The sequence below is a fragment of the Cottoperca gobio genome, chromosome 3, assembly GCF_900634415.1.
Source record: "Cottoperca gobio chromosome 3, fCotGob3.1, whole genome shotgun sequence".
NCBI classification, from domain to species: Eukaryota; Metazoa; Chordata; class Actinopteri; order Perciformes; family Bovichtidae; genus Cottoperca; species Cottoperca gobio.
This window is the reverse complement of record NC_041357.1, coordinates 5193647-5218761: the sequence shown is the minus strand read 5'-3', so window position 1 is coordinate 5218761 and position 25115 is coordinate 5193647. Positions and strand designations below refer to the sequence as shown.

The following is a 25115-nucleotide window of genomic DNA, read 5'->3' as shown; positions in this document are numbered from 1 at the left end:
AAACATGTTGCGACGGTTGTCATGTCCGGAGCTAACGAGCAGGGACGCCATGTTTGCGCGACATGTCATTTGTCTCCCATAATAAGACATGAGAGCTCGCAGACGTTTGAAGGAAATCAGCATCACAAAACGACTCCTTCCTGGAAAGACACACAGTGGAGCTTGCCAGGAAAGAGTCACAAGAGAGTGTGTGTGTGTGTGTATGTGTTTGTGTGTGCATATACTTCACTTACAGGCCTGTGTGTGTGACATATATGTGTATGCATCCTTGCTTGCTAAAATGTGTAGAAAACACAGGCTTTACTGTGCATAAGTGTATGTGTGTGCGTGTGTGTGTGAATGTGTGTGTGTGTGTTTCCCTGTACAAATGCCACCTCCCTATTACAGCTGACTAGTAGATGGATGCTGGCTGTCACACCTGCCTGACTTTGTTCCTGCCAGATGCGGCAGGGTCACAGGGAAAGCGCCCAAACACTCATCAATCTCAACCATTGTCCAACATCCTTTCGGCTCCGGCAACAGCTTCCAATATCCATTTAGTCGCTCCAGATGCTGGCAAAAATGCTTACACACACAGAAACGGGGTGGCCAAACCTTTTGACCTGGACTGTCTGTACGGGTGGATGAAAAAAACAAAGGACGTCACAGGATCAGGAATAATCATAATAATAATAATGTTTAACTTTGCATTTACAGGTATTGTTATTAAAATGGAGGTAAAAGCAATAAAACTTGGTTTGTTCCCAAAATGCTGCTGTCGGATGGGGATGCTGTGAGAAAGTGCAACCTGAGGTCTTTTCATTTAATAACATCAAAGCCAAATGGAGGAGCTTGGGAGTCACATTGAGAGGAGAGACGGGAACTGGAAGGTCTAAAGGACGCAGGAATGAAACAAAACCAATCACACAACATTAACAAACAGTTCCAGGGGGAAGTTTGGAAGGAGGTGAATACAGCCGACATACGAAAAGTTTGGCCGTGTATCCGGAAGCAAAATAACGTGTGTTGTTTTGGTTGCAAACACACAATTGTTTCCTTTTGTGAACGCACCAAACTCAATTATATTTGAAATACACTCCTGGCCTCATAGTAGCGCCTCACAGAGAAGCCAGAAAAGTAATTTCCATCATTCTGGCTCGTGCAGAGTTTTGCAGTTCCCTTGATATGAAGCAGCACTTGAGTAGCCAATCCGCTAATGGGAGGGAGGGAAAAGGAGATAGAAAGTATAAACCTGACACATACATTTTTATCCTTTTTTTGCTTCCTATCCCTCCCAAAAAAAAACGTTTTGATGAGTCCGTAGTGAAATATTTATGGCAAAATATGTAAAAATGGGAAGACAGAAACGGAGCGAATACCTCAGAGCAAACATTACTGTGATGTCTTTAAGCATGGAGAATCATTCAACTTGTGTTTATAGTTTGTTGGTCAACTGCTATTGCTGTGGGTCGGGCTGTCGCATTCCAGAAAGATGTTTTCATGCAGCAGCACAACACTTTTTCTTTTTTTGACATAGAGTAGTTACTCAGGGTGCTAAAACGCTCTACAAACAGTAATGGTGTGAAAATACAGCCCTCTCACTTTGCTCTCACTTCCACTGCTCTGTCTTTCCCTCAGTGGTGTTTCCTTTCTGCATTTTTACTCCTCAGCTTTTTCTCTCTCTTTTTTAATTCCCCCTCTCCTCTTCTGGGCCTCCTGAGGGTTGGGAATTAATGTACACAAACATAACAGGCGAACGGGATAAGCGCCCCGTGTTGTTTACGGGAGGAAAAGAGGAGAATAGAGAGAGACAACAACAAAAAAAAGAGGAGGAAGAAGAAATCATCACAGCGTGCGTTTCCATTCCCGCACCCACTTTAATTGTGCAGAAATCAGAAAGTTGGGAGAATTCCTCGCAGTATGCAGACACTCTTTGATGCTGTCACTCACACGGTGTGGGGCTTTTGATTAGGCCTTGTCTCCGCAATGGAGGCTCATGACCACACTTGCAAGGAGGAGCCATTAATATCCCAGCAACTCTGGCTCCCCCCTCAGTCTCTCTTTGTCTTTCTCTCCCTCACAACTGGGTCATCCACTGCCAGAGATTTAATACTGAAGGTATCACCATTAGTGATTGTAAAGCAGGAAAGGGGGGGGGGGGGTTACACATACTGTGGGAAGTAGTGTCACTGCTTAGGTGGAAGGTAACTAAGTACATCTACTCAAGTACTGCACTTAAGTGTACTTTCGAGATACTTCAGTATTTCCAATGTATGCCACTTTATCCTCTTATTCCACCTTATTGCATTTGTTTTTACTCCACTACCTTTATTTGACAGCTTCTTACTTATTTTTTTTTATTTCACATATAAATCCCATTATAAATGTATAAACGTATTTCAGATTTAAATACTCAACAGTATGTAAATCCGTTAAAATGAGCTACACTACATCCACTGCAACATTACAATGCTTGTTTGTCAATAATGATATTCCAATAATATAATATATGTAATATTGTAATACTCTGAAAGGGACCATTCTGCATAGAATACTTTCACTGTTATGAGAAACATTGTTGTACTGCTGTTAATGTAAAGTAAAGGAGTGAGTTATTTCTGCACTAGAACAAGATAATAGGTTATCATCAAATGTTGACATTTTCTTCAGTATAATAAAATATTTCCAGGTGAGTTGGTTTATTCTTGGTTATTGCAGCATACGTGTTAATCGCTCAGGTGAAACCCACAGCCTACTCACTGACCTCTTGTGTCAAACTTGTTACTTGTATCACTAAGTCCAGGTAGTGAAACTAGACATTGATCTCAAACAGAAATAAACCCTAACCCTGAAAGATAAAACAAGAGGCATGACAGAAAATTATCATTAAATTGTTTGTTTCATGAATATATAATTTGACGGAATGCCCTTTCAACATGGGTCTTATATCTCTAAGGTAAACAGGCACTCTTATCCCTTCATCTGTAAAAACATATTTGTTGACCTGTGGACATCAAGCCAAAAAAACAATTTCCAATAGTTTGATAGTTTTTCTCCATAAAAAAGCGTTCCCGCAACTGTGGCTTCCCAGCAGCACATAATGAGATGCACACAACTACAATGTCCCTTTGTTGCACGTCATTCTGCTCTTTCTCCCTGTGTTTCCCATCTGCGTCTGCTGCCAATAAAGGCTAAAAAACTCATTTACAAAAGTGTCTTAGATGAGGCCCCCTTCATCTTATCCCTTCAATAGATGGGATGTAATTGTTTTTTGTGTGTGTTTTCTACCTCTCAAGGACTCTCAACGGCGTGGATCACTCCCCTTCAAATCTCTAGTCCATTACATTAGAAGTATTATTATGTTTGCTGAAAATGTGAAACACTCAGACATGTTTACCTTTGTACCAGACAAATAGCTAGTTTGGGCTCACTACGTTATACTTATCTTAATGTTGTGTACTATAACTTGCTACCGTGTTGCAAGGCCTTGAAAGGCAGACATCATAATAACAGTTTAGGACAAGCCTGTGCAAATAAGAAAATAATAAATAGAGCATTGGTGCTGCTGTGCAATTTTCACCTATTTATATGAGGTAATATGCAGCCAAAATTGGCAAATGTGCCTCATTGCAAAAAACATTAAAATTCACAAAAATTGGCGCTGATTGCCAGACATAATATCCAGCTCAGTACCGCCATGACAGCCACAGGCCTGCATGAAAGATGTGTCAAAGCACTCCAGGGTTCAATGGGTTAAACAAATGTTTCGCATTTATGTGGTGGAACATTTTAGAAAGTGAGAAAGTACAAAGCAAAGATCCAGCCCCCATGTGCCAGAGACAAACAGGGAACCAGAGACAGAGTGACACTTACAGAGAGGATGACACTTCCTCTCTGCCGCCCACTCCTCTGCACGACCACACTTCCTCTCTGCCTTTCCCAAGTCCCCGGGACATCTTCCACGCTGGGTGTCACAGCAGACGGATGACTAGCTTCAGCAGCACCATGCCATTTCCCCTTCTCACACTAAACTGTCACACCCCCCCTCCCCCCTCCTCCACGCCTTACCGGCCTGCCGGGCCTTACTGCTTCTTGGCCCAGACTGCGATTCACACACACATATTCATACGTACAAACTCACACAAGTCCATGCCTCTCTCTCTTTCTTTCTTTGATGTTCACTCAGTGGGAAACTGCACGGCCAGTCACATTCATCCCACTAACCGGCTCCGGGAGCATCTTCTCTCCGGGCTAAGTGAGTACCAGATTGCATTCACACAGTAATGCTAAAGGTCACGCCACGAGATCTTACCACACCCATGGCTTAGAAAAATTGGAGACTTTGGTCAACACCGTTTGACTGAACTGTTCTGTTGAACAATAACATAATACTTGTATAAGGACCCATTGGCGCACAGGGTAACTCTTTAGTGTCATTTTTTAATGTGCATGGCAACGCGTTGATTAACGTTGCGCTACATATGCCACTTAAGTAAAATATGTTATGTTACTACTGGGTTAGGTACTTGGTTTTATTAAGTATATTTGTTACGTAAATAGGTGAGTAGATTAACGTGTGTGACACAACTACTCTACATTACGCATGTCTCCACGTTAGGTAACTTCAAACGTTGCGTTTTGCTTTCACCCGGGACATTACAACGGTGTAATGGGTGAAAGTCTTGTTTTACGTACGTGACGCAATACGTTACGTAAATGACATAAGTGAGGCACGTTACATGAGTATGTTATGTAACTTAAAATGAGTCAACGCTGAGTTTTTTGACCCAACCACCCACCACGACTTCCTCCCTACGCGGACTTTCACGCTCTTCATAGTCATCTTGCTTAATCTTTTACTTCTTTAACCCTCCTATTGTGTTCGGGTCAAATCTGACCGATTTACTACTTTCATCAATCATAAATATTTAGTTTTACATCTGATAGCTTCAAGGCCTTATGATATCCTCCATAGCAGGCATTTGAACATATACAATTGCTGATCACCACTTTCATTGAATTTTGAGTGGTTCAGTCAACTTTGTTACATCCATGGTGTTCCCGGTCAATTTTGACCGGCATAAGAAATGAATGGGTAACCCTAGATTAATTTCATCCACACACACACACACACAGCCACACACACAGCCACACACACAAGCACACTGTCATTTATGGGAACACGTTTATTTGTGCCTTCCTCTCATTTTACTCTGTGAGCACAATGAGTAGGCAACCGATTAGGCCATTATCTGTCAGAGAGGTTCTTGAGCAAATCTTTGAACCAGATGAAGTTGACCCAGAAATAAAGGAGGATGTCTCAGAAATGGAAGACAACATCGATCCTGATCAATCAAGACTTTTGTGGGACTGACCAGTCAACAGATGGCGAGGAAGAGGCCCCTGAGGAAGAGGCCCCTGGGGAAGAGGCCCCTGGGGAAGAGGCCCCTGGGGAAGAGACACCTGAAGAACCGGCACCTGAAGAACCAGCACCTGAAGAACCGGCACCTGAGGTGACATTCCAGTTCAAGGGTGGTAACTTGCTCTGGTATTCATCCTCCCAGGACAGAGGAGGCATGAGCGAGAGTGGAAAACATTGTAAGGATGACGCCAGGGCCAACACGGTTTGGAACATCTCGTGTGGATGACATCAAGTCCAGCTTCCAACTCTTTTTACCAAAGTCCATTGAGGAAATTATAGTGGAGATGACAAACCTGGAGGGGAGGCGTGTGTTTGGGGACATGTGGAGAGCATTGGACCAGGTAGACCTCCAAGCCTACATAGGTCTGTTGATTCTAGCAGGAGTTTATCGGTCAAACAAGCTAATGACAGCCCGTTGGCCTGTGGTGGTGTTCCACAACTTCCTGGATGTGTCTGCATGCAACGCATATGTGGTGTGGACAGCGCTCAACCCAACCTGGAAGCAGGGGAAATGTTTCAAGAGGAAACTCTTCCTAGCAGAGCTTGTGAAAGCTTTGGTGACTCTAATTAAACGGCATCAGCACCTTCCCTGCACACCAGCCTCTACCAGTCTAGTTAGGAGTCTGCAAGCCCTAGCCGCTGCCCTGGCCGCTCTCCCCCAACAAAGACAGGGCAGAAAAGGAAGAGATGCAAGCTCTGTGCCCCTAGAGACAATAAAACAAGCATTACATGCTACAAATGTGATGCTTACGTTTTCAAGGCACACTCCGACATGATGGTAAAATGCCACTCCTGTGTGTGTGAACACACACACACACACACACTTGACTATTATATTTGATGTTCTATCAATTTTGGTCTCTGTTTTGTTTAGTTTTTTTACAATAAATGTTAATTACATTACAATCTTTTTATTTTCAGTGTATATTCTTTATATATTTAGTGCAGTTATTCATGTAAACCAGACATTTGTTACAGCTTAAAGGGGTGTTAGATCAAATTTGGTGATGATTAATGTTTTTTGTGATGATGTAAGAGCTGTTAAAACAGACCGGTCAAATTTGACCGGGAACACCAAAGTAAGGGGGGAGAAACGAGCACAATAGGAGGGTTAATAATTACAACGGGCACTAAAGGCAGCCCAGCACGTCCAAAACTGAAACTAGAGGAGTGCGTGGAGCGCCATAGTTTGACGAGTAGGGCCACTGACCAAGCTTCTGTATTTGGCGATTTGGGAGCAAAAACGGGTCGTAAATGTTATTTCACAAACTTTCAAATCTTGAACTCACATAACTGTTACAACACTTTCTGAGGTTATACATGATAGATGATTGGAAGAGCAATAACTGCTGTGACTTGAGTGCAACAAAAAGACATTTCGTCCTGTATATGCACACACGCCCCTAAGCTGTGTGCCCAAGCAGCTCCCACTACCAGTAATTATTATTAGGACAGTTGCAACCACTGCCAGGAAATTATCATAAGCAGCCTACTGCTGTTTCCTCTGCCTTCCAATGATTGGAGAATAAACTCGAGAAAAAACTAAATCGGGCATAAAACAAATGCTACCCCCCAAGACAGCACACAACAAACGGAATATTCAAGAGAGAAGAAAACTGTGGAAAGGGATAAAAAATAAATAAATATGTCTTGCCCGGAGAATTCAAGATTTGCCAATGTGAAAGCAGCACGCTCTTACAAATCAAAATCAAAATTTGCCACCAATTTGCTCCTGTTCAGATTTCTGGAGGGGGTCAGTGGCTTGTTTGTGTCCCCTGTCAGAGTCTGGAGAGCTCTGAAATTAAGCCTGTGACAAAACATGCACAGCTTCTGTACTGGAAAGAGGGGCTCGACCAACACTGCAGACCACCATCAATTCTTATCAATACTCGTGCATTAGAGTTAATTTGCAAAACTGCATTAACGCCTCTGCTAAAATCCACCCCTCCTCCGTCTCCCCTTTAAATCTCGCATTAATCTCCGAGCGTCCCTTCTTGCACCAGCGTCATCGCAGAGAGCCACACTTTTCAATTTCTGGAGTGAGAAAAGGACAGGGGGTAAAAAGCCTCTTCCAGTATTACATCTTTTCTACTTTATTACCAGTCTTCTGGGAAAATGGGGGCAGCTTTGCAGCCTGGCGATCTGTTTACATTTTCTTTACAAGACTATATTGGAATTATAATTGTGTTCTATGGCGCCTTCTTTTGGTGCCTTTCTCTGTTTAAAGGTCCTGTGGACCTGGGGAGATGAAGAAAAATGGCCCCCTTTTGAGGGATTCGATTACTGAGGAAGAAAATGCAGCTGCACACTCGCCCTCTTTTCTTTTTCTCTTTTCTGTTTTCCTCCAGGTGCCAATCTCTCGAGATGCTCGATATTAGAGCTGGAATGGCATTGAAGCAAACACACAATGTGGTGGGATATCATTTATTTCTGCAATTAAAGTGGGAGCAGACAAAAGGAAATATATCTGTGATATGGGTCATTATAAATTAGATAATTAAAAATGAGTCTGATGTGTCAGCCACTGCCCACTGATCTTGATATTAATGGCTTTATTGACTCATGTATTTGTTTTCTTCTCAAGGTTAGCAGAGGTCACAGTGTTGAAATGCTGCATGTTTTTGGTTGCTTTGACGTTGCCTTAGCACTGTGTAAAAAACTGGCCTTTAAAATATAAAAATAAATGCATTTAGAGTTTTTTTTATTCAAGCCTTTGATTTATAATTCATCAGAGGGAATCTTGTGTTGAATCAAACTGAGCACGGCTCATGTCCATCTCAAGAAAATAATGTTGAAAAGTCACCTTTTCCAGTTTGCATTATATTGCTGGGGATTTAACTGTAAATGAAGCAGATAAATGAATTTGTTTTGATTTCCAAATCTTCAGTTTCATTATGTAAAGAGAAGAAAAAAAATGCTTTATCACCGGTTAAGACACAATGTGACATGCAGGTTACACAAACACAGCGTAAATATTCCATCACAATATGGATAATTGCTGCTATTCCTGCAGCTCGACGACATTGCGTTGTGCAGTCGAGTGAGACAGTGAATTTGTATCCTTAATAATGTTTGGAATTAATTAAAATGCAAAGCCACAAGCCCAGAGTGCAACCACAGGTGGCGGTGAAGAGAGCGCAGTTGGAAAAACTGTGATGAGTGCAAGCCTCCATAACTCATGTCCATTTAACTGATTATTTCTAATTTTATTATTCTTATTCTTATTATTTTTGCCACCATTTAAATGAGATGAGTTTGCCATTTTATACAACAATTTCCTGTGTAATATCATTCTATCAATAAGTAATTACTTGCTTGGCAAATTGCTGTGCAAAATGTTCATCGGAGGGGAGAAGATCCATATCAATTGTTCATTTGCATAATGCAAATGAATCCACAGAGAGGAAAAAACAACTTTGCTGCCATCGCTGACAGTTGGATGCCAGAACTGCTGCTGGAAAAGCATAAGTGCCTTTACTACAGAGCAGCACAAAGGTCTACAGCATTTTGCCGTTAGGAGCTGGAAAGTAAACTGAGTCCAAGCCCCAAGCTGATGGAACGATTATTTCTTGTTTTTGTTTTTGTCAGATACTATTCTAACTGGCGGGAGAGAAATAAAATGTGCCTAATATTTGACAAGTGCAGCAGTGGTTTGTGAGCAGTTGTCCATTTGTTAGAACTCAGGCATTAGCAGAGGATGAGCTCCCAACACTCCATTAGGCTTTCCCCTGATAGAGTAACACCATTTTAGCCCCCTGTTTACTTAATATGCAGGATCCAGCCCCGTCTATTTGCTTCTAATCAACTGATAAGACGAAAGGCCTTTTCTACAGCCCCTGGAGGATGAAAACCAAACTCCTAATGGTCATTAGTAGCAATTATGTTCCGTAACTGGCACCACCCCTCTCTGTTTTTGCTGCGTTGGCTGCTTATAGGCACATGTGGATCTGATGTGGATGCAAGGGGACCCTGAACGCAGCTCAGGAGCGTTTCAGGATACACTTTGAGTTTCCTGTCTGATTGCCTACTGTGATTGGGATAAGTTGTGTACACATTATTTGACTGTGTGTGTGCGTGTTTGCTTGATTTGAAAGTGTGGTTCCTGTGTGTCAATTGCTGCATGACTCAAAACACCCCTCTACTCTCCTCCACTCTGAAAGCATCATTACCACAGCACTCTGACTTCACTGTAATTGCGGCGTTGTCAAAGACATCTTGAGGACACGACACAGAGCTACAGTGTGTCCGTCCCGGCACGCAGCAGCACCTCCCAATTAGCTAACTCAGCTCCTTTGCTACAGGATTCAGGAGACTTTGTGATTCTTATGCAAAACCACCATGATCAAACGGCCTCTGCCCTAATCCCCGGAGTCGAACCTGGGGAGTGTGATCCTTATCGACAAACGCCGAGCCACTGCAGATCAGGATCCCATTACGTATGCACAGAGACCTCTCTGACATGCATTTTCTCTCCGCACCGGCGGTGATGTAACAAAGGCAGGAATCCCGCTCACATTTTTGCATTGTGAATGTTTACGCATATATTGTGTGTGAAGATCTTGCTCGAGACACCTGATCTGAATTTCCGTCTCGATCCAACGTGGCGTTTGTTGGAGTAATACGCCGCGCTGAGGTATCTGCTCAGTTAAATCCCTCCAGCCTATTCTCATATATCTATGTGATCCACTTATGAATCCCCTGAGATCATTTCTGAGACGCTCCTGTAGATGAATAACTGGATAATAAATGGGATATTATGGATATTATTGTTGAGCTTAACTGACATATAAATAGAATCACACACTTGATTCATTGTCTTTAGCTGGGGTGTGAGAGCAGCAGAATGTACTATAGTGTGCTGTTGTATTCAGCCGTGTAAACAGGACAACAGAAGGGCCTCACACACACACACACACACACACACACACACACACACACACACACACTCAGCGGCGACGAAGAAGGCCATTGTCAGAAAACTAATAAAGAGGCATCGTGTTGGTGCGGTGTGGTAATTACACATCCAAGGATATCAGCACGGTATTTATATAAAAAAAAACACCGGGCACCAACAAAGAAGAAAAGGTCATCAAGGCAGATATGACATTAGCATTTTGACTGCGGACACATGGGTGCACACACACACACAGCCTCATGTGTGTGTGTGTACGTGCACAGGTACACCAAAAAGATAATGTCATGTTTTCTTATCTGGCCACTCAATGAGACACATAGACAACGTGTGTTTGTGCGCGCATGTGTTGATGTGCCCGCGTGTCACTGTGTGTGGAGAGACACTGATAAGCATGCCACATCTTGGCAAGTGGGGATTCTGTAAACACTGGGAGTGCTGCACAGATTGAGATGGAGGAAAATGAGGACCTGTGTGACTGCCTCCATCCAGATGGAGGCTACAATGGTTTTGGGGTTGGCCCAGGTCGTTTTCCCCCCTTCCGTCCATGACAAACCATTTAAAGATCTGTGGAGCCATTAAAATATCGCTGCCTCACCACAGCTGCTCCCTGACTTCATCAGCTAACAGTGGCGACGTGGCTTCATGACGCAGATAAAGCACTGAAAGTAACATGAAAGGGCACCATGCCATTTGGCAGAGTGTTCCTCTTCATAGAGGCGAGGAGCGTCTTCTCATGGAACTCGCAGGGGTTTCCCTCCAAGACACAGCTCCTCGTTCTTGTTAAATATAAAGCATCTTTACACATCTTGCTAAAGAGAATTTCCTCAAAGGATAATATTGTTGACAATGTTGTATTTTTTAGATTTTCAGTTCAATGCGCTACTCAAATGGCATTCCTAATTTAAATCATTCTTAAATTCTTACGAGTGAATAACAAATCAATCTTTTATTTTGGTTTTAAATGTCGCTCAAAACTATTTTTAAGTATAATCTCAAAAGTATTTCCAATAACACTATTCATTAATAAAGGCAGCACAGTGGGGCGACATGCAGGTTGACTGGTGAAGTGGAAATTCTAAATGGCCTGTAGGTGTGAATGTGAGTGTGAACGTGTCAATGTGTGTTGAGCCCTGTGATAGATTGGCAGCCTGGAGGGCGTACCCCGCCTCATACCCAGTGCATGCTGGGATAGATGCCAGTATCCTTTGACCCAGAGCAGGATAAGCTTAGAAGAGGGATAACTCTTTTTTTTTCTTTATAACAAAGCAATTTATGTTTTTACATATAATTCTTAAAATCCTTTACACTATTTAAAGTTGATTTAAAATTGGTCAATCATTTATTGTGTAAAAACTGACTTCCAAAAAGATTACGTTTGAGTTTATTCTTCTGCAGTTCTCAAGTGGATCCCATGCATTTTTAAATGTGACTGACAGTGTCAGTACTGTAATTTGATTGGTGCAAATTTTGTGTGGGCGAGCAGTAAAAATAATGTGTTCACTTCATTTCCAATGGCCACACAGTTAAACAGCTAGTTGGCTAAAATGGTTAGACGTTGCTCAGTCCCATCTGTAATTTAAACACAAGACTAAGTGTGCAGGAGCTGCCAACGACTCAGCAGGTGTTCTTTTAACAAGACCGAAAGTACCATCTAGTGGAAATCAGTGCTAATGTTAGCAATCTGGGACACCACTTTCTAAATGTTACTGTAGCTTTACTTGGTAGCATCCACTGAGTGCAATACAAGCTTAAAATGACAGTTTGCCCAACAATAGAAAATACATATTTTTCCTCTATATCGTTTTGGTGTGAGCTGCTGAGTGTTGGAGATATCGGCCTTCTCTCCAATATAATGGAGCTAGATGGCTTGTGGTGCTCAAAGCGTCAAAAAAATAATTCTTTACATAAAGAAAACTTCCAAATCAATGTCTCTTTCCAGAAATGATGACCTTGTTGTACAAACTTTTTCTACTGAACTACACTCGCCATCCGTATCACCGCAGGAGGAAGCGTGAATCTGCTCATGGACCAGAGGCTCTTGATAGTGCGAGATATGTAATTATTATTGCCGTGCTCTACAGCTGAGCTGTAACATTAGCTAGCTCAAAGAAAATATGATTTTTGGGGTGAGCTGTACTTTTAACCGTACAATACATCCTATAAGCAAAACTGTAAGGGAAATGTATGAACATGTCCCACCCCCTCCATCCAGGACACTTTGTCCGCACTGTGCAGCTCCTTCAGTGACAGGCTGCTTCACCTGCGGTGTCTCACGAAGAGATACTGTAGGTCCTTTCTCCCTGCAGCGGTCAGACTGTACAATCACCACGGCCCCTGGTTGACCACCACACCAACAACACACTATCCCAACACTGTTGTGCAATCATCACTGCCATGTGCAATATTCACTTGTACAATTATTACTTTATTACTACTCTGTACTTATACTACTTTTACTCTATTTTATTCTATTTAATTATTGTGTACTCGCCACTTTACTTTCTTGTGCTTTTGCTGTAACAAGGTAAATTTCCCCGTTGTGGGACTAATAAAGGATTTCTGATTGTGATTCTGATTTGTAGGGAGTGTGACGCTTTCCTGTCTGTTAACAGCTTGTCTCCATGCTGGCTCTCAAACATCAGTCAACTGCTGCAATGGGAGCTTGAGGCTTAGGCACTCTTTCCACAAATATGTACAAAAACTATTTTATCCTCTTTTGAAAAACATACAACAAATATAAGCAAAACAGCCGCAGTATCACCATAGTTTATATTTCCTTACACAAAATGAAATTCAACCTTAACCTGTTAAGAATAGCTACCTAGTCTGTAGCACTCCACAGGGTTAAATCTTGTATGACGTCGGCACCGAGTCATAAGCAATCAACCTTCACAGCCCGACCACATTCAAACACTTTGATAACTTAACTAAATGTTCACACTCCTCCAACATTACACCAGGCCGCTCTTTCATCAAACTCATCTGCGATGATGTTACACTAATTGGATGTTCTATTATTCATAATAGCAGAAGTTTTTCTTGGAACTCTGCCTTTCATTAAAACACAATAGAGAAGACCGGGTGTTAGCAAAGATTTGTTAATATTTCATCAGACAGACCATCGGTGCAAGTCCGACCCACAATCACAACAACACGCCGTTGCGGCTAGGATAAAGGTAATTAGCCAGACTTCGATAACAGACGGCCTCTACCCCCTAAAAGCTTTTCACATGTTTCTGGCATCCTCTATTCAGTGTCCCCCAACACCTCATTTTGTTGCCATCGAGAGAGACGGAGCAGCTGAGAGAGGCAGCGTAACATGCCGTGTCCCTCTTTGTGCACGCGGCCCTGGCAGACAAAGCACATACACCAGGATTCTCTGAGAACAATTTTAACATCCAGCACGCTCGGCCCTGATTCCCATTAAGCATTCATGATTCATCTGGATTTTTTATTATAACGTTTTGAATTTTTCATGCTCCCCCTCTTCCCCCACCCCCTCTTTCTTCTCCACTTCCCTCCCCTCCCTTTTTTTCTGATCCGACTGGAAAAAAAAAGAAGTATTAATCAAACATTGGAGGAGAAAAAAAAAAAAATGTCACTTTCACACACACACACACACAAAGAAGCGTGTGTTTCCATCATCGCCACCTGCACGTTACATCCAGGGGATTTTTTTTCCTTGAAGTCAGTTCATTTATAAGACTCGGGCTAGATGTATCACATGCACCTTGGAGACACAAACACAAGGCAGAGGCATTATTAGAGGGATACAGGTGTCTTCACAGGTAGTGTGAAAGTAAGTTTGGAGAATAAAGTATATAAGGTGTGTGTTGGTGCTGCCCTTTTACGTCTCCCCCTCTCCACCCGTGGCTTTTTATTTCAGCTTTTTTTCGTTCTTTCTGCAGAAGGGATCATTAAACCAAAATAATTCATTTGTGATAAAGGTCAAAGCCACAGTCTGTTGGCACCCAGATACCCGAGTCAGGAGTGGCTGCATTGAGTGAGGGAAGAGAGCAAATGACGGAACCATTGATTTCTCTTGTGTGTGTTTTTTTATTGTCAACTCAGTGATTGACATGAGCAACCTTGTGCCTTCCCCTCGACAGCGATGATAATCTTCATCTTTAATACCTGTTATAGGTGGAGACACCGATCTTCAAGTAAATGTCACATCCACTGTTTACTGTTTGTTGTTTTAATGTCGTACAGAGACGGTAGGGGGGAGATAGGGAAGGAGTGAGGAGGGAAAGAAAGCAGGCAGAGTAAGAGGGTGAAGGACTGTCTTCTTTTAAGTGCCAGAAATAGGCACTCACTCCCCCCCATATCCAAAACTCCCTCCCCATTGTCTCTCCTGCTCCAGCCCACGTGTGCTCCCAGCTATCCGTGAAGCCAAATGCACAACCAGTCCCACAATAACAACATCCATTCTTAACAAGATTACTCCGGCAGTCCCAGTTTGGCGGATGGGACGTGTATGGAGCAGAGGCACGGGGATAAGCTTCATGCAGCCGCCTGCAGCATTTCACATATACGCTGGGCTCTATCCATAGGAGAGGAGCTGCCTGGGGAGCGGAGCCAAACATTGAGCCCAAAAGAGCACAGTGGCACAGGGAGCAGGAATCTTTAGCTGCTGCTGCTGCTGCTGCTGCTGCTGCGGCTGTGCCCACGACTACTATGTCAGAGGCATGGGCCAATTAGTAGGTTTCAGATAATCATAATCTTTTGATTTGAATAATAAGATTTGAATAATTGTAACCTCATTTGCTGCTACTGATGCTTGGCCAGTGTTTTGACTGGAGCGCAGATTCATAAGTAAGCAAAGTGTCCATCATCAGGCTCTTTAATGCTGCCTTAATTTAGACGTCTTAAAATGTGATTACACGCAGGCCGGTGTTTTGTCTAACAAATTAAAAATCATTTAAATATCAGCATAAGACAAAACGCCAAGTGGCTTAAGCCTGTTAAATTGCACATGCATCTCTTGATGCTTTTTGAAAGATATAATCCAAACAATGCAAAAAAACAGACTAATTTAGCCAAAGCAGAGCACGGGCCAAGCGTTTGAGGTGAACTGCTTTAATTCCTATAAATTAGTTAGAGCAAAGTTCAAGGCAGAGAGCCAGATGATTTAGCCTGCTAAGCGCTCCACCTCCGCATAGACAGCCCAGGCCAAGGAGTGAGAGGTAGGCATTAGATGAGAGGAGGGAAAAGCAGTTAAAGTGGGGGGCTGGCGGGGAGATTGTTGGACTTAATGAGAGACGGGAGCTTTTCTGGATTTTCACCGGTAGAGTTTGAAACCGTTGACTGACAAACACTGGCATGGGAGAGAGCTAATCGCTGGCGCCGCAGTCCAAGGTGAAACCATAAAGGGGCCATTTGCTATGAATTAGCTAAAATGTAAAAGCTCAGGAAAGTGGCCCCCGCGCAAGCTACTCACTGTACAACATGGATTTAATCATGCTGAGCCACAGATGTGAGTGATAGCAGCAAGCTTGTTATTTTGCTCAGGGACTCTGAAGCTGTGTAAATGGATGTGCTTTCCTGTTAAAATATAATTGCAGCTGATGCATGTACACAAGAGAGCTTCCAGGGATCGCGGACGAGACGCGTCATGTGCCTCCTTGCGATACACTGAACTGAAACATGATTTCAGCTCCCTCGTGAAAATACGCTGGGAGGAAAATACAGTACGTGATTTAATGCATTGTGGTCGCTAGGTACATGTGAGAGGAGAGATGGGATATTGTGTGCTGTGTGTTTATGCGTGTGGGTGTGTTTAGAAAGACATAAAGAGGGAAACAGAATGAGTGATATTTGAAAACTGTTCTGCCAATGGTAGAATTTGAACGTAGCAATAACATTTAAGATCCAAGCAATGGCGATGCGTCTGTTTTAAAAGTAATAATGCCAGTGAGGACGAGGTCACCAGTAAATTGGAAAACCAACAGAATTTACTGCAATTTCTGAGAAAAACACAAATAGAGCAATTTAGAGAGAAATCTTTCATAAATATGACTCTGCCGACAATACCAGCGAATGTTTGCAAAGATACACCAGCTATAAAGCTTCATGGACACGCTGTATTTACTGTTGCACACATAACCCTCGTGTCTAAATATACTCCATCCGAGTCTGTCTGCTCATCTCATTTTAGTCCACAACGCTCCCGAATGGACTACTGTACGACACACACATGCACATGCACATACGCAGCTTGTTAATGGGAACCAGGACGACGACACAGAGCCATAGACAACCTGTCAAGCTCTTCGAGGGCAGCACTAATGTGATCCCACAGCTCTATCAGAGCCACCGCCGGGCACAGTGTTTTATTACAGACCGGGAGGGAGAGACAGAGGGAGAGATTGGAAAGGAAGAGGGAGACTGTGACCATGGCCCATTGATATAATGGCCCTGCCGGCATTAGTGATATACTGTACAGGTGAGCCTCAGGGAAAGAGAGGAGCGCGGTGACAGAGCAGGAAAAGGAGGTAAAAGCAGAGAACAGAAGGATGTTAGCATGTGTTTTTTTTCTTCTAAATTACACAAGAGGAGGGGATGGAGATCTAAGGCCTGAGAGACAGAGGAGCTGCTGCTAGACTGCAGCTCAATACGGATCTTTGTGGTGCTGCCTGAAGAGAGATTACAGAGCTGTATTCCAGGAGCTGCTGTGGGTGTGAGAAACCGAATGGAATCAAATGAAGTCCAACAAACATTGATGGGCTTTTCCTTTCCTCTATTTAATGACAACTTTTTGATTCAACCCTCTCACTATGGCACTGGAACCTGTGTCTAATTTGGGTAATATTTCAGAATGTATTATATCCGAGCCAATGCTTATAATTTATGTGTCGTAATGGCTATCAATCACTGGCAATAATTTGGCTAATATTCTCGTTAACTCCCAGTCTACATTTATCAATCAAAGGCACAGCCAGATATCTGCTCAACTGTTGGAGCTAGGATAAATGCAGATTAAGGTGGGATCCTCTCTGATCAGAGGTCAAATCAGCACGACTCAGTCAAGAAAGGGGCGTCTACAACCTGTTCTCATTCCCAACTTGTCCCATTTCATACCCCTTGGCGTCACTTTTTAAGCCATAACGCTACATTGCGGTTGCAGTAAACACATGGTTAACGTTATGAATTCAAACAAAAATTCTTGGTTAGATTTGGTAAAAGATCATGGTTTGAGTTAAAATAAGTATGTTTGTTACGTAACTGAAATTAACATAACTGAAGTTAAGCTAAGCTGCTCCCAATCAAAGGTCCTGTGTTTATTGACCCGTCCATCCACCCCGACCTCCTCCATACACAGACTTTTTCGCTCTTTATACTAAGGCACCTGACTACCAGCTTTGCCACTAGAGGTTGGCGTTGTCATGTATTCTTATCTGTGATCAACCATGTGAATAGATGATAATGGATTTATGAACCTACTAGTAGGTGTAGCAGGCCTCTTCTAATCCATATTTCTGAGGCTGTTAACCACCAAAACGCCCATCTAATGAGGTAATAACGAAGCAAGTGCCACATCGGCACGACTTAGAAAAGAAGAGAGAAACAACATTTGGTCTGTTGTAAACCAGCAACAGTCGGGCCTCTGGAAGGCCAGGGAGTCTAAGGCTGCTGCATTCAGCTTTGCCTCGTTGCCTGGCATTGCCAAAGCCAAACACGTGGAGAACATTTTAACAATGTCATTGTACCACACCCCATTGGCCAAGGAGGCGAGCTTACTTTGGCTCAATAGTCAGTCTCTCCATAATCAGAGAGAGAGAGAGAGAGAGAGAGAGAAAGAGAGAGAGAGAGTGAGAGAGAGAGAGAGAGAGACGGAGGTGGGTATAGAGACAGAAAGAGGCAATCCAGCCGAGCAGAAGTAGCTTGCATCAGTATTTATAGACTGATATCCCACATCTTGTACGAACAGTCCAAAGTGCAGAAAGCAACTAAAGCAACAAAAAAGTTCTGAATTGAATTCAGAAAGAAAACATCCCACATAAAGATGGTTTACTGAGGTGGTAAACAGACAAAAAAGAGTAACTCTTGTATCATAGTGAGCTATGGAAATTCCATTTTATCAGATACACCATTCAGTAAATGAAAAAATACATATTAAGGGAACTTGCTTATTCCAAGGAACACACTGAACCAATGAATACAAGTTGTGATCTATTATCAGTTTCACCTGAAAGTACCTCTAAAGGGGGAAAGAAGGAAAGAATGATTAAACAATTTCAAACAAGTTAGCACTAGAAAAGGGTCTTCATTTTTTGAGTGGAGTAAAGCAAACATCACTTTTTCTACAGAATATCACCTCTGCTTCAAGCAAATTCACCCTGCGGACTTCCTTTATGGCACCAATCTGAAACTACCCTTCTTGTTGGGAATCCTGTCAAACAGCTTGCCTGGAAGAATGAAGCTTGTGTTTCTTTCCCTCAGCACACACAAAGACAAAGCAATTTTTCCTTCCGAACATATTCGTTTTCTTTGCTGAATCAAAATCAAAGCCTTTTTTTTTCTTCTTTCTGTATGGCTGTCATTCCTTGCAATCTTGCAGTTCAAGCCTGAATTGATGAATATTAATGGTTGATTATCAATGCTCTTTGTGCAAAAAACACATACAATGCTGCAGTTGATAAAAGTGTTGGACAATGAGATGAGGGATCAGTCAATTTACCACATCTGCGCTGCAATTCGTCAGACCGGGATCCATCATTATCAATCCTCACACACCATATGCTTAATGATCGCAGGGTAAATAAAGGAGTCTGAAAAAGTTATGTCGGAGGCTGTTAGATATCCCAACGCTTACTGCCATCAATCTGCCTCGCATTACAAAGGCAAGAATTCTGATTTCTCTTTGGTGCAAACACAGCAATTTGTTCCCTGTTTGTCTTTTTGTTCTAAGGCAATGTTTTGCTTTTAATTGCCTGGTGTAGATGACTTGCTTCTTTAAATGTTTGAATAATTAAAAAAGCTTTAATTGAAGAGGCAAAACATGGCTGACATTGCATTAGGTTTGGAAAGGCCTCATGCCAAAAGTAAGGAAGGTCTTTAACAAGATTGTATTGGATACTAAAGAACCCTTATTTTACTTTAAAACCCAGGATACACTTTTCCGTTATGGCTGTGCATCGGTAAACCAAGAGCTGCTTTATCTAAAAGTACCCTCTGCTTGCCTTCCAATGGGCTACATCAGAGTCTCGTTGAAGTGCTTTCTCCCACTCGTCGTCAACAATGACGCCCGTTCCCAAGCTCAGTCCGAGTGAACGATACATCGAAGCCTATCTACCTTCACACTCCATTTGCCTATTTCTATTCTTAATGACGGGTTATTTCTGAACCGTCCCTGGCTCATGATGAGTAATCCTAAAATCCCTTCCAACACCGTGTTCATTTTTAAGCTACAGCCGAGCAACAAGCTTTCACAGCTGTCTCCCCTGCTTCACTTTAACAGGTACTGCATGTCTGCTCCCTGACGCCGACGGGACTGACGGGGGCTGACGAACACGCCGCTCAGTGAATCACAATGTCAAGAAAACGACGCGCTGAAGAAGAACAGCAAAAGGGAAGGGTGCTGTCACGCCTTGTGGCCGTCCTTCTCACTCATCCACACGTCCGCCTCCTCCTCCTCCTCCCTCTGCTTTCCTGCGTTTATGCTAATAGCCTCCGCTGAGAGAGAACACCGAGAATGACACACCGTTAAAAATCGATGGCACAATCTCTCTCTGTCCCTCTCACAAACACTATCCCTCACACTCCTTCCCGATGTTGCCTGGTTGCAGACAGTATATTGGGGATGCACGTATAATTAAACCTCAGAGTACACCAGCAATAAAAAACTATGGGATGGAAAGAGTCCAATCTTGGCCTGGTCTTCCTTGATAATAGGCCCACAACCACAGACACAGGCGGCCTCACACGAGGAAACTGCAAAATACACAGAGCTGTGTGACCCATTTGAATCACACCTCCCACCCATTTGATTCATTTTTTAATTAAGCGTGAGAAACATAGAGAAAAGGGAAAGAAAAGGGAGTGAGAGGGAGAGAGATTTATCGTCTTAAACCAATGCAGTGCCATCTTGGTTTAACATAGGACTTATCTTAGCTCTGCCAGGCATAGTCATGAGCACTTAACCTTGCAGTGAATGCAACCTATCATCATCATCACCTCGCAAAAGGCAAGTTCTTCTTCATCCCGAGCTGCCCCCCTACCCTGCACCCGATCCTTGAATGTCCTTCAACAGGAAGATGCTTATGAACGTGACTAACCCATTCATACTGTCAAGTTTGTTGCAAAGCATTAACCAAGGCCTTGAGCGAAAGCATCCCTCATGACCGGGAACACAACTTGATTTTATGCCACAATCCGAAGAGCATTTCACACTCAGGCCACAGACACACTGCATGGTGTTCAAAGTGTGGGTGAGTTTGGAATTATGAACCATAACTCTGTTTTTCATGTTTGTAAATTGTTAATAGTTATTTTTGTGTGGCTTTCATTCTTGCCCTTTTTTTTTTTTTTTTTTTTTAAGTAAAATTGTCAGGTAAAATGTCAGGAAATATATAAATCTTTGATGCTCAATATCTCACAGCTGAGATCCAACCTTCGAATTCCATGCTGACATTTGGTCACTGTGGTCCCGGTGAGTGCTTGTTTGTTCCAGCATTTTGATGAGCAGCCATTGTCGAATCCAGCAGAGGCTGCCTAATTGACTCGCTTGAAAAATTAATGCATCACTTAACAGCATTTTTGTGTTCGTATGGTATTTAGAAAACACAGGTGCAAATCCCACATGGTAGCAAATGTTTAATTGATGCAGCCATATGACAATGCTCGGGATAGAAGAAGAACAAAAACAAGAAGAAGGGAAATTAAAAGAATTTACTTGGACCACAAGTGACTTATTTTTCTTGTGCAAAAACAGCTTTTAACTTCAGTGCTATAAGCTGCCATGTCTGAGGGGATGAAAAAAAAATGTCAATGCACTACAATGGCAATATGTCATAAACAAGAAAGGCATACCCACCAATTATCAAATATTAGGCACCACAACACTGTTTGCGAAAGCTATTACTGAACAAGATCAAATATGCTTCATGGCCTGCATTCCCATCCATGCCAGAGTGGCTGAGCGATATTCTGGGGGAGGGAAGCGAGCATGGCTGCCAGGCTGACTCTCCCCAGGTGAGTCCCAGCAATGAGCTGTGAACAAGCTGCTTTGGCCGGGCTGGCCAGCAGCCTTCCCCTCCCCTGAAACCTGCCTGACACTTCCACACAGGCCAGGGAGCAGGTGGCCCTTAGCCGCAGGATTAGCCCCCAGCTCTGTTCATTATAGAAATCAACTATAACTAAAACAACCCTTTCTGATGCTATGCACAAGTCAAATTAAATCTTGCCTTTACAGGAATAAATGGTTATTGGAGAAAATAGGGAGTGAACAAAAAAAAAAATATATATTACTATTCTAATATTACTATTGTGTGTGTAAAATAGTAAGTATGGTACTAAAGTAACACAGTATCTCGGATTTCAAGGACATCCAACATAACAAAAAAAAGAATGTTGCCACTATTATTTAATGAGAGTTTAATTATTTCCAAAAGCATTCTGTCGCTGTCTCTTGTCCCCATATCTCTGCTTCCCCTTGACAAACAAAACCCTCCCGCTGCCCATGGGAAGAAGAAGAAAAAAAAGAAACGGAGGGAGCATTCAAATGGCCGAATTAATGTTTCCACACGATAAGCAAGCTTAATATAATGCTGACAATCACAGCACTCACCCTGCCAACTAGAATTGGATCGGGTCCAGAAAATTCCTCCAGCACAAACATTTGATTCCAAACCCATCCTCTCTTGGCGCGGCTCAGTAATCTTTGTCCTTCGCCAGGACCGCTCGCCACCGCTGCGGACCCACCAGTTTGTGTACTTTTTGACTGGCCTATGATCGGAGTCATAGACACGCAGGGAACACAAGTAATCCACACCAGCAGCAAGGACATCCACAGATCCATCAGCATCTCCTCGGACCGCTTTGGCATCCTGTCCTCGTCTGTTTTGTTTGTTTGTCTGTCTGTTCGTTCTTACGAGACTCTTCTCTCTCGTTCCCGGCTCCGATCTTCAGATCAACAGCTTCTTCTTAGATAATGAGAAAAGGTTACTTGTGTCCTCTTTGAACGGCAGAGCTCGCATTCATGGTGTGATAAAGGTCACTTGCATGGCTTGGCATGCCTCCATAGCAGTTGGTGAGGGGGTGAGGAGCTCAGCGCAGCATCCATTTGGCGTTATTCCGAGGGGGAGACCTGTAAGGGAGCAATCACAGTTGTCTGTTAGTTGTCTTTAAGTCTTGTGAGGAGTTGTCGGGAGGAGGTGGGGGAGAAAGAGGGAGGCAGGGATAAGAACGGAGAGACAAATAAACATTTGAACTAATGAGACAAGACAGACGGAATGAGAGAGAAGGAAAAAACTGTTTAGTTTTGAAGGCAATCAAAAATATATATATATACAAAAAGGGTTTTAAAAACAGGAAAGAAATTCTAACTTTAGGATAAGAAGTGAAGATGTCATTTCATCATTGCAAAGGATCTATCTGCAGCAGTCATGGCACTTTATTCCAATCTTGTTTCCACATTATGCTGCTACAATTGAACAACAAATGGGTATGTCTGTACTCCGAGGCTATTCAGCCCACAACATCAGATTGCGTTGCTTTAATCTGTTGTTCTGGGGATTATCCCGGAACGATTTTGAGCAATTACATGTTCCTTTATGATGAATGATTTTACAACACATTTGGGATGAAATATTGTCATACGGCTGCAATCAAATTCCTTAAAAATTCTTGCACGCATGCAAGCAAGAGTGTAAGCTTTGGATTGATGGGGTGGCTGCAGGTGAGCGCTACAATGTCAACAGCGCTGCAGCTCACTGATATAATCCAGATGAGATAACTGTGAAGGTATTTAGGGAATGTGTTTAATCATTTGAATGAGAAATGTAATATTACACAGGAACTACCTTTTTACTAATAGGCATGGACATTAACTTTTTTTCAACACCAAAAGACTGTAATGAAATTTAGAAAATGAACAAATTAAACACAACAGAGTGACACAGATAAGAAAGCCTATGTAAATTGTGCCCTTTAATCAAAAACTGTTTCAGCTTCAACGTGCATTTAATCAACTCAGTGGCTTCAGTGAACAACACACTGATTTGCATTGTTCACCAGCATGCAAAATCAAAAGAGGACAAAAAAGAAACGCACAGACACAAAGCTTTGTCTTTGAGTTGTCCTCAGATAAAGCTGATGCAGGTGGACATGCTATCACAGCCCGGTTAGTTCTGGTAACTTTTACTATATACACAGCATGCCACTGTGACCGTATTATGTGGCTCTAGGAATGCAATTCCAAGGACAATAAACTGTAACGCATTCCACCTGAAGCCAACTGCGATATCATAAAGTGTGGAGTGATCCGAGTTACTGTGACACGCTGCAACTATAACCCGGTGACTAAAACATGCAGGACTAGGCTATTTTTTTAAATTGGGAAAATAGAGGAGACATGATGAGGAGAATTTAAAGCAAATAAAATGATAAATACAAATATAACCATAAATAGATGACGTGAAATGGTGCTTTTTCCTCTTATTTTAGTGCATTTTAAGTCACTATGGTGCGTGACTAAGCAGACAGTTTCAGCACCAAGAGGGTAAGATAGCTCCCCTCCAGAAAGCAGCCGGTACAGACAGCTCAGCCGCAAACCGAGCGCCGGCAGCGGAGGAGCTGTCCAAGGTAGTCCATACACAGGAGCGATACATTTTCCAATTTCTCCTCACCCGGCAGACAAATAGAACCAATATTTAACCCACAAAGTTTGAACTACCTGCCTTTTATGTCTCTATAGTCTGCAGCATGTACCCCGATTACCTAAATTCGTCTTCTCTCTGAAGTTTTACCCTTTGAGGAGACAATCAGCCCATGTCAGTACATCAAATGTGGCACTAGAGCGCACAAGCAGTCCGAATTACGAAAAATAAACCAAGCACAGGCAGAATGTATGCGACTTATACCGCGGCAGAGACAAATGAAATGTGAATAAAGAAGGCAGCCTAAGTTGCAGACCTGTCTGGAGACTTGCTCTGTCGCTCCGTGCCGGGAAAAATGCACTATATCCCCGCGACGAAGAAAGGGAGCCATGAGAAGTCCTGACAAACCCCATCCACTAAACACCAGAGTGTATCACAAATACCTGTTAGGTTTATATACTACGGTGGACTGTACTTACTAGTGACACTTGGATCCTTTTCCGCTGCTGCATCATTTCAACATGTTATTTTTCTCTCCTTCAAAAATACGCAAAGAAAAAAAGTCCCAATGCGTTTCATTCGTAGCGGTGGGAAAACGAGCAAAACGCGGCAGAGGCTAGAAATCCTTCCTGCAGTTTGTCAAGGCGCAGAGTGACAGACAGTGTTAGGCTTGTAGTTAAGAGCTCCGACAGGCTTGCTGGCCGACTGGAAAAGTGAGGAGGAGATGGAGGAGAGATGCACGGTGGCGAAGAGAGCCTCCCCTCCACGGCGCTCATTGGGTTGATAAGGAGCCGGGTCAACAGGCGCACAAATGAACGCATGCCGCTCTGCCCAGGCACTGACGCGCAAAGGTTATCGTCTCAAATTGCAGCCTGTACTGTAGCTGTAGATATTACATAGGTGTGTGCAGGTGAAATCCTCTCATTACTGAATGATTTTCCTCTATAATCTAACTCGTCTGTGTCGAGGCAGCGACGCATGA

General features: G+C 42.8%; 1 protein-coding gene across 1 annotated transcript in view; it reads right to left on the bottom strand.

Annotated features, from left to right (window-relative positions):
- Positions 1-24808, bottom strand: part of cdh8 (cadherin 8) — a 95636-nt gene extending 70828 nt beyond the window's left edge. The window contains 2 exon segments of the mRNA XM_029461690.1: positions 22105-22623; positions 24613-24808. Of these exon segments, the coding sequence (XP_029317550.1) occupies positions 22105-22362 (258 nt within the window). The 5' untranslated portion in view covers positions 22363-22623; positions 24613-24808.
- Between the last annotated feature and the right edge of the window lie 307 nt (positions 24809-25115).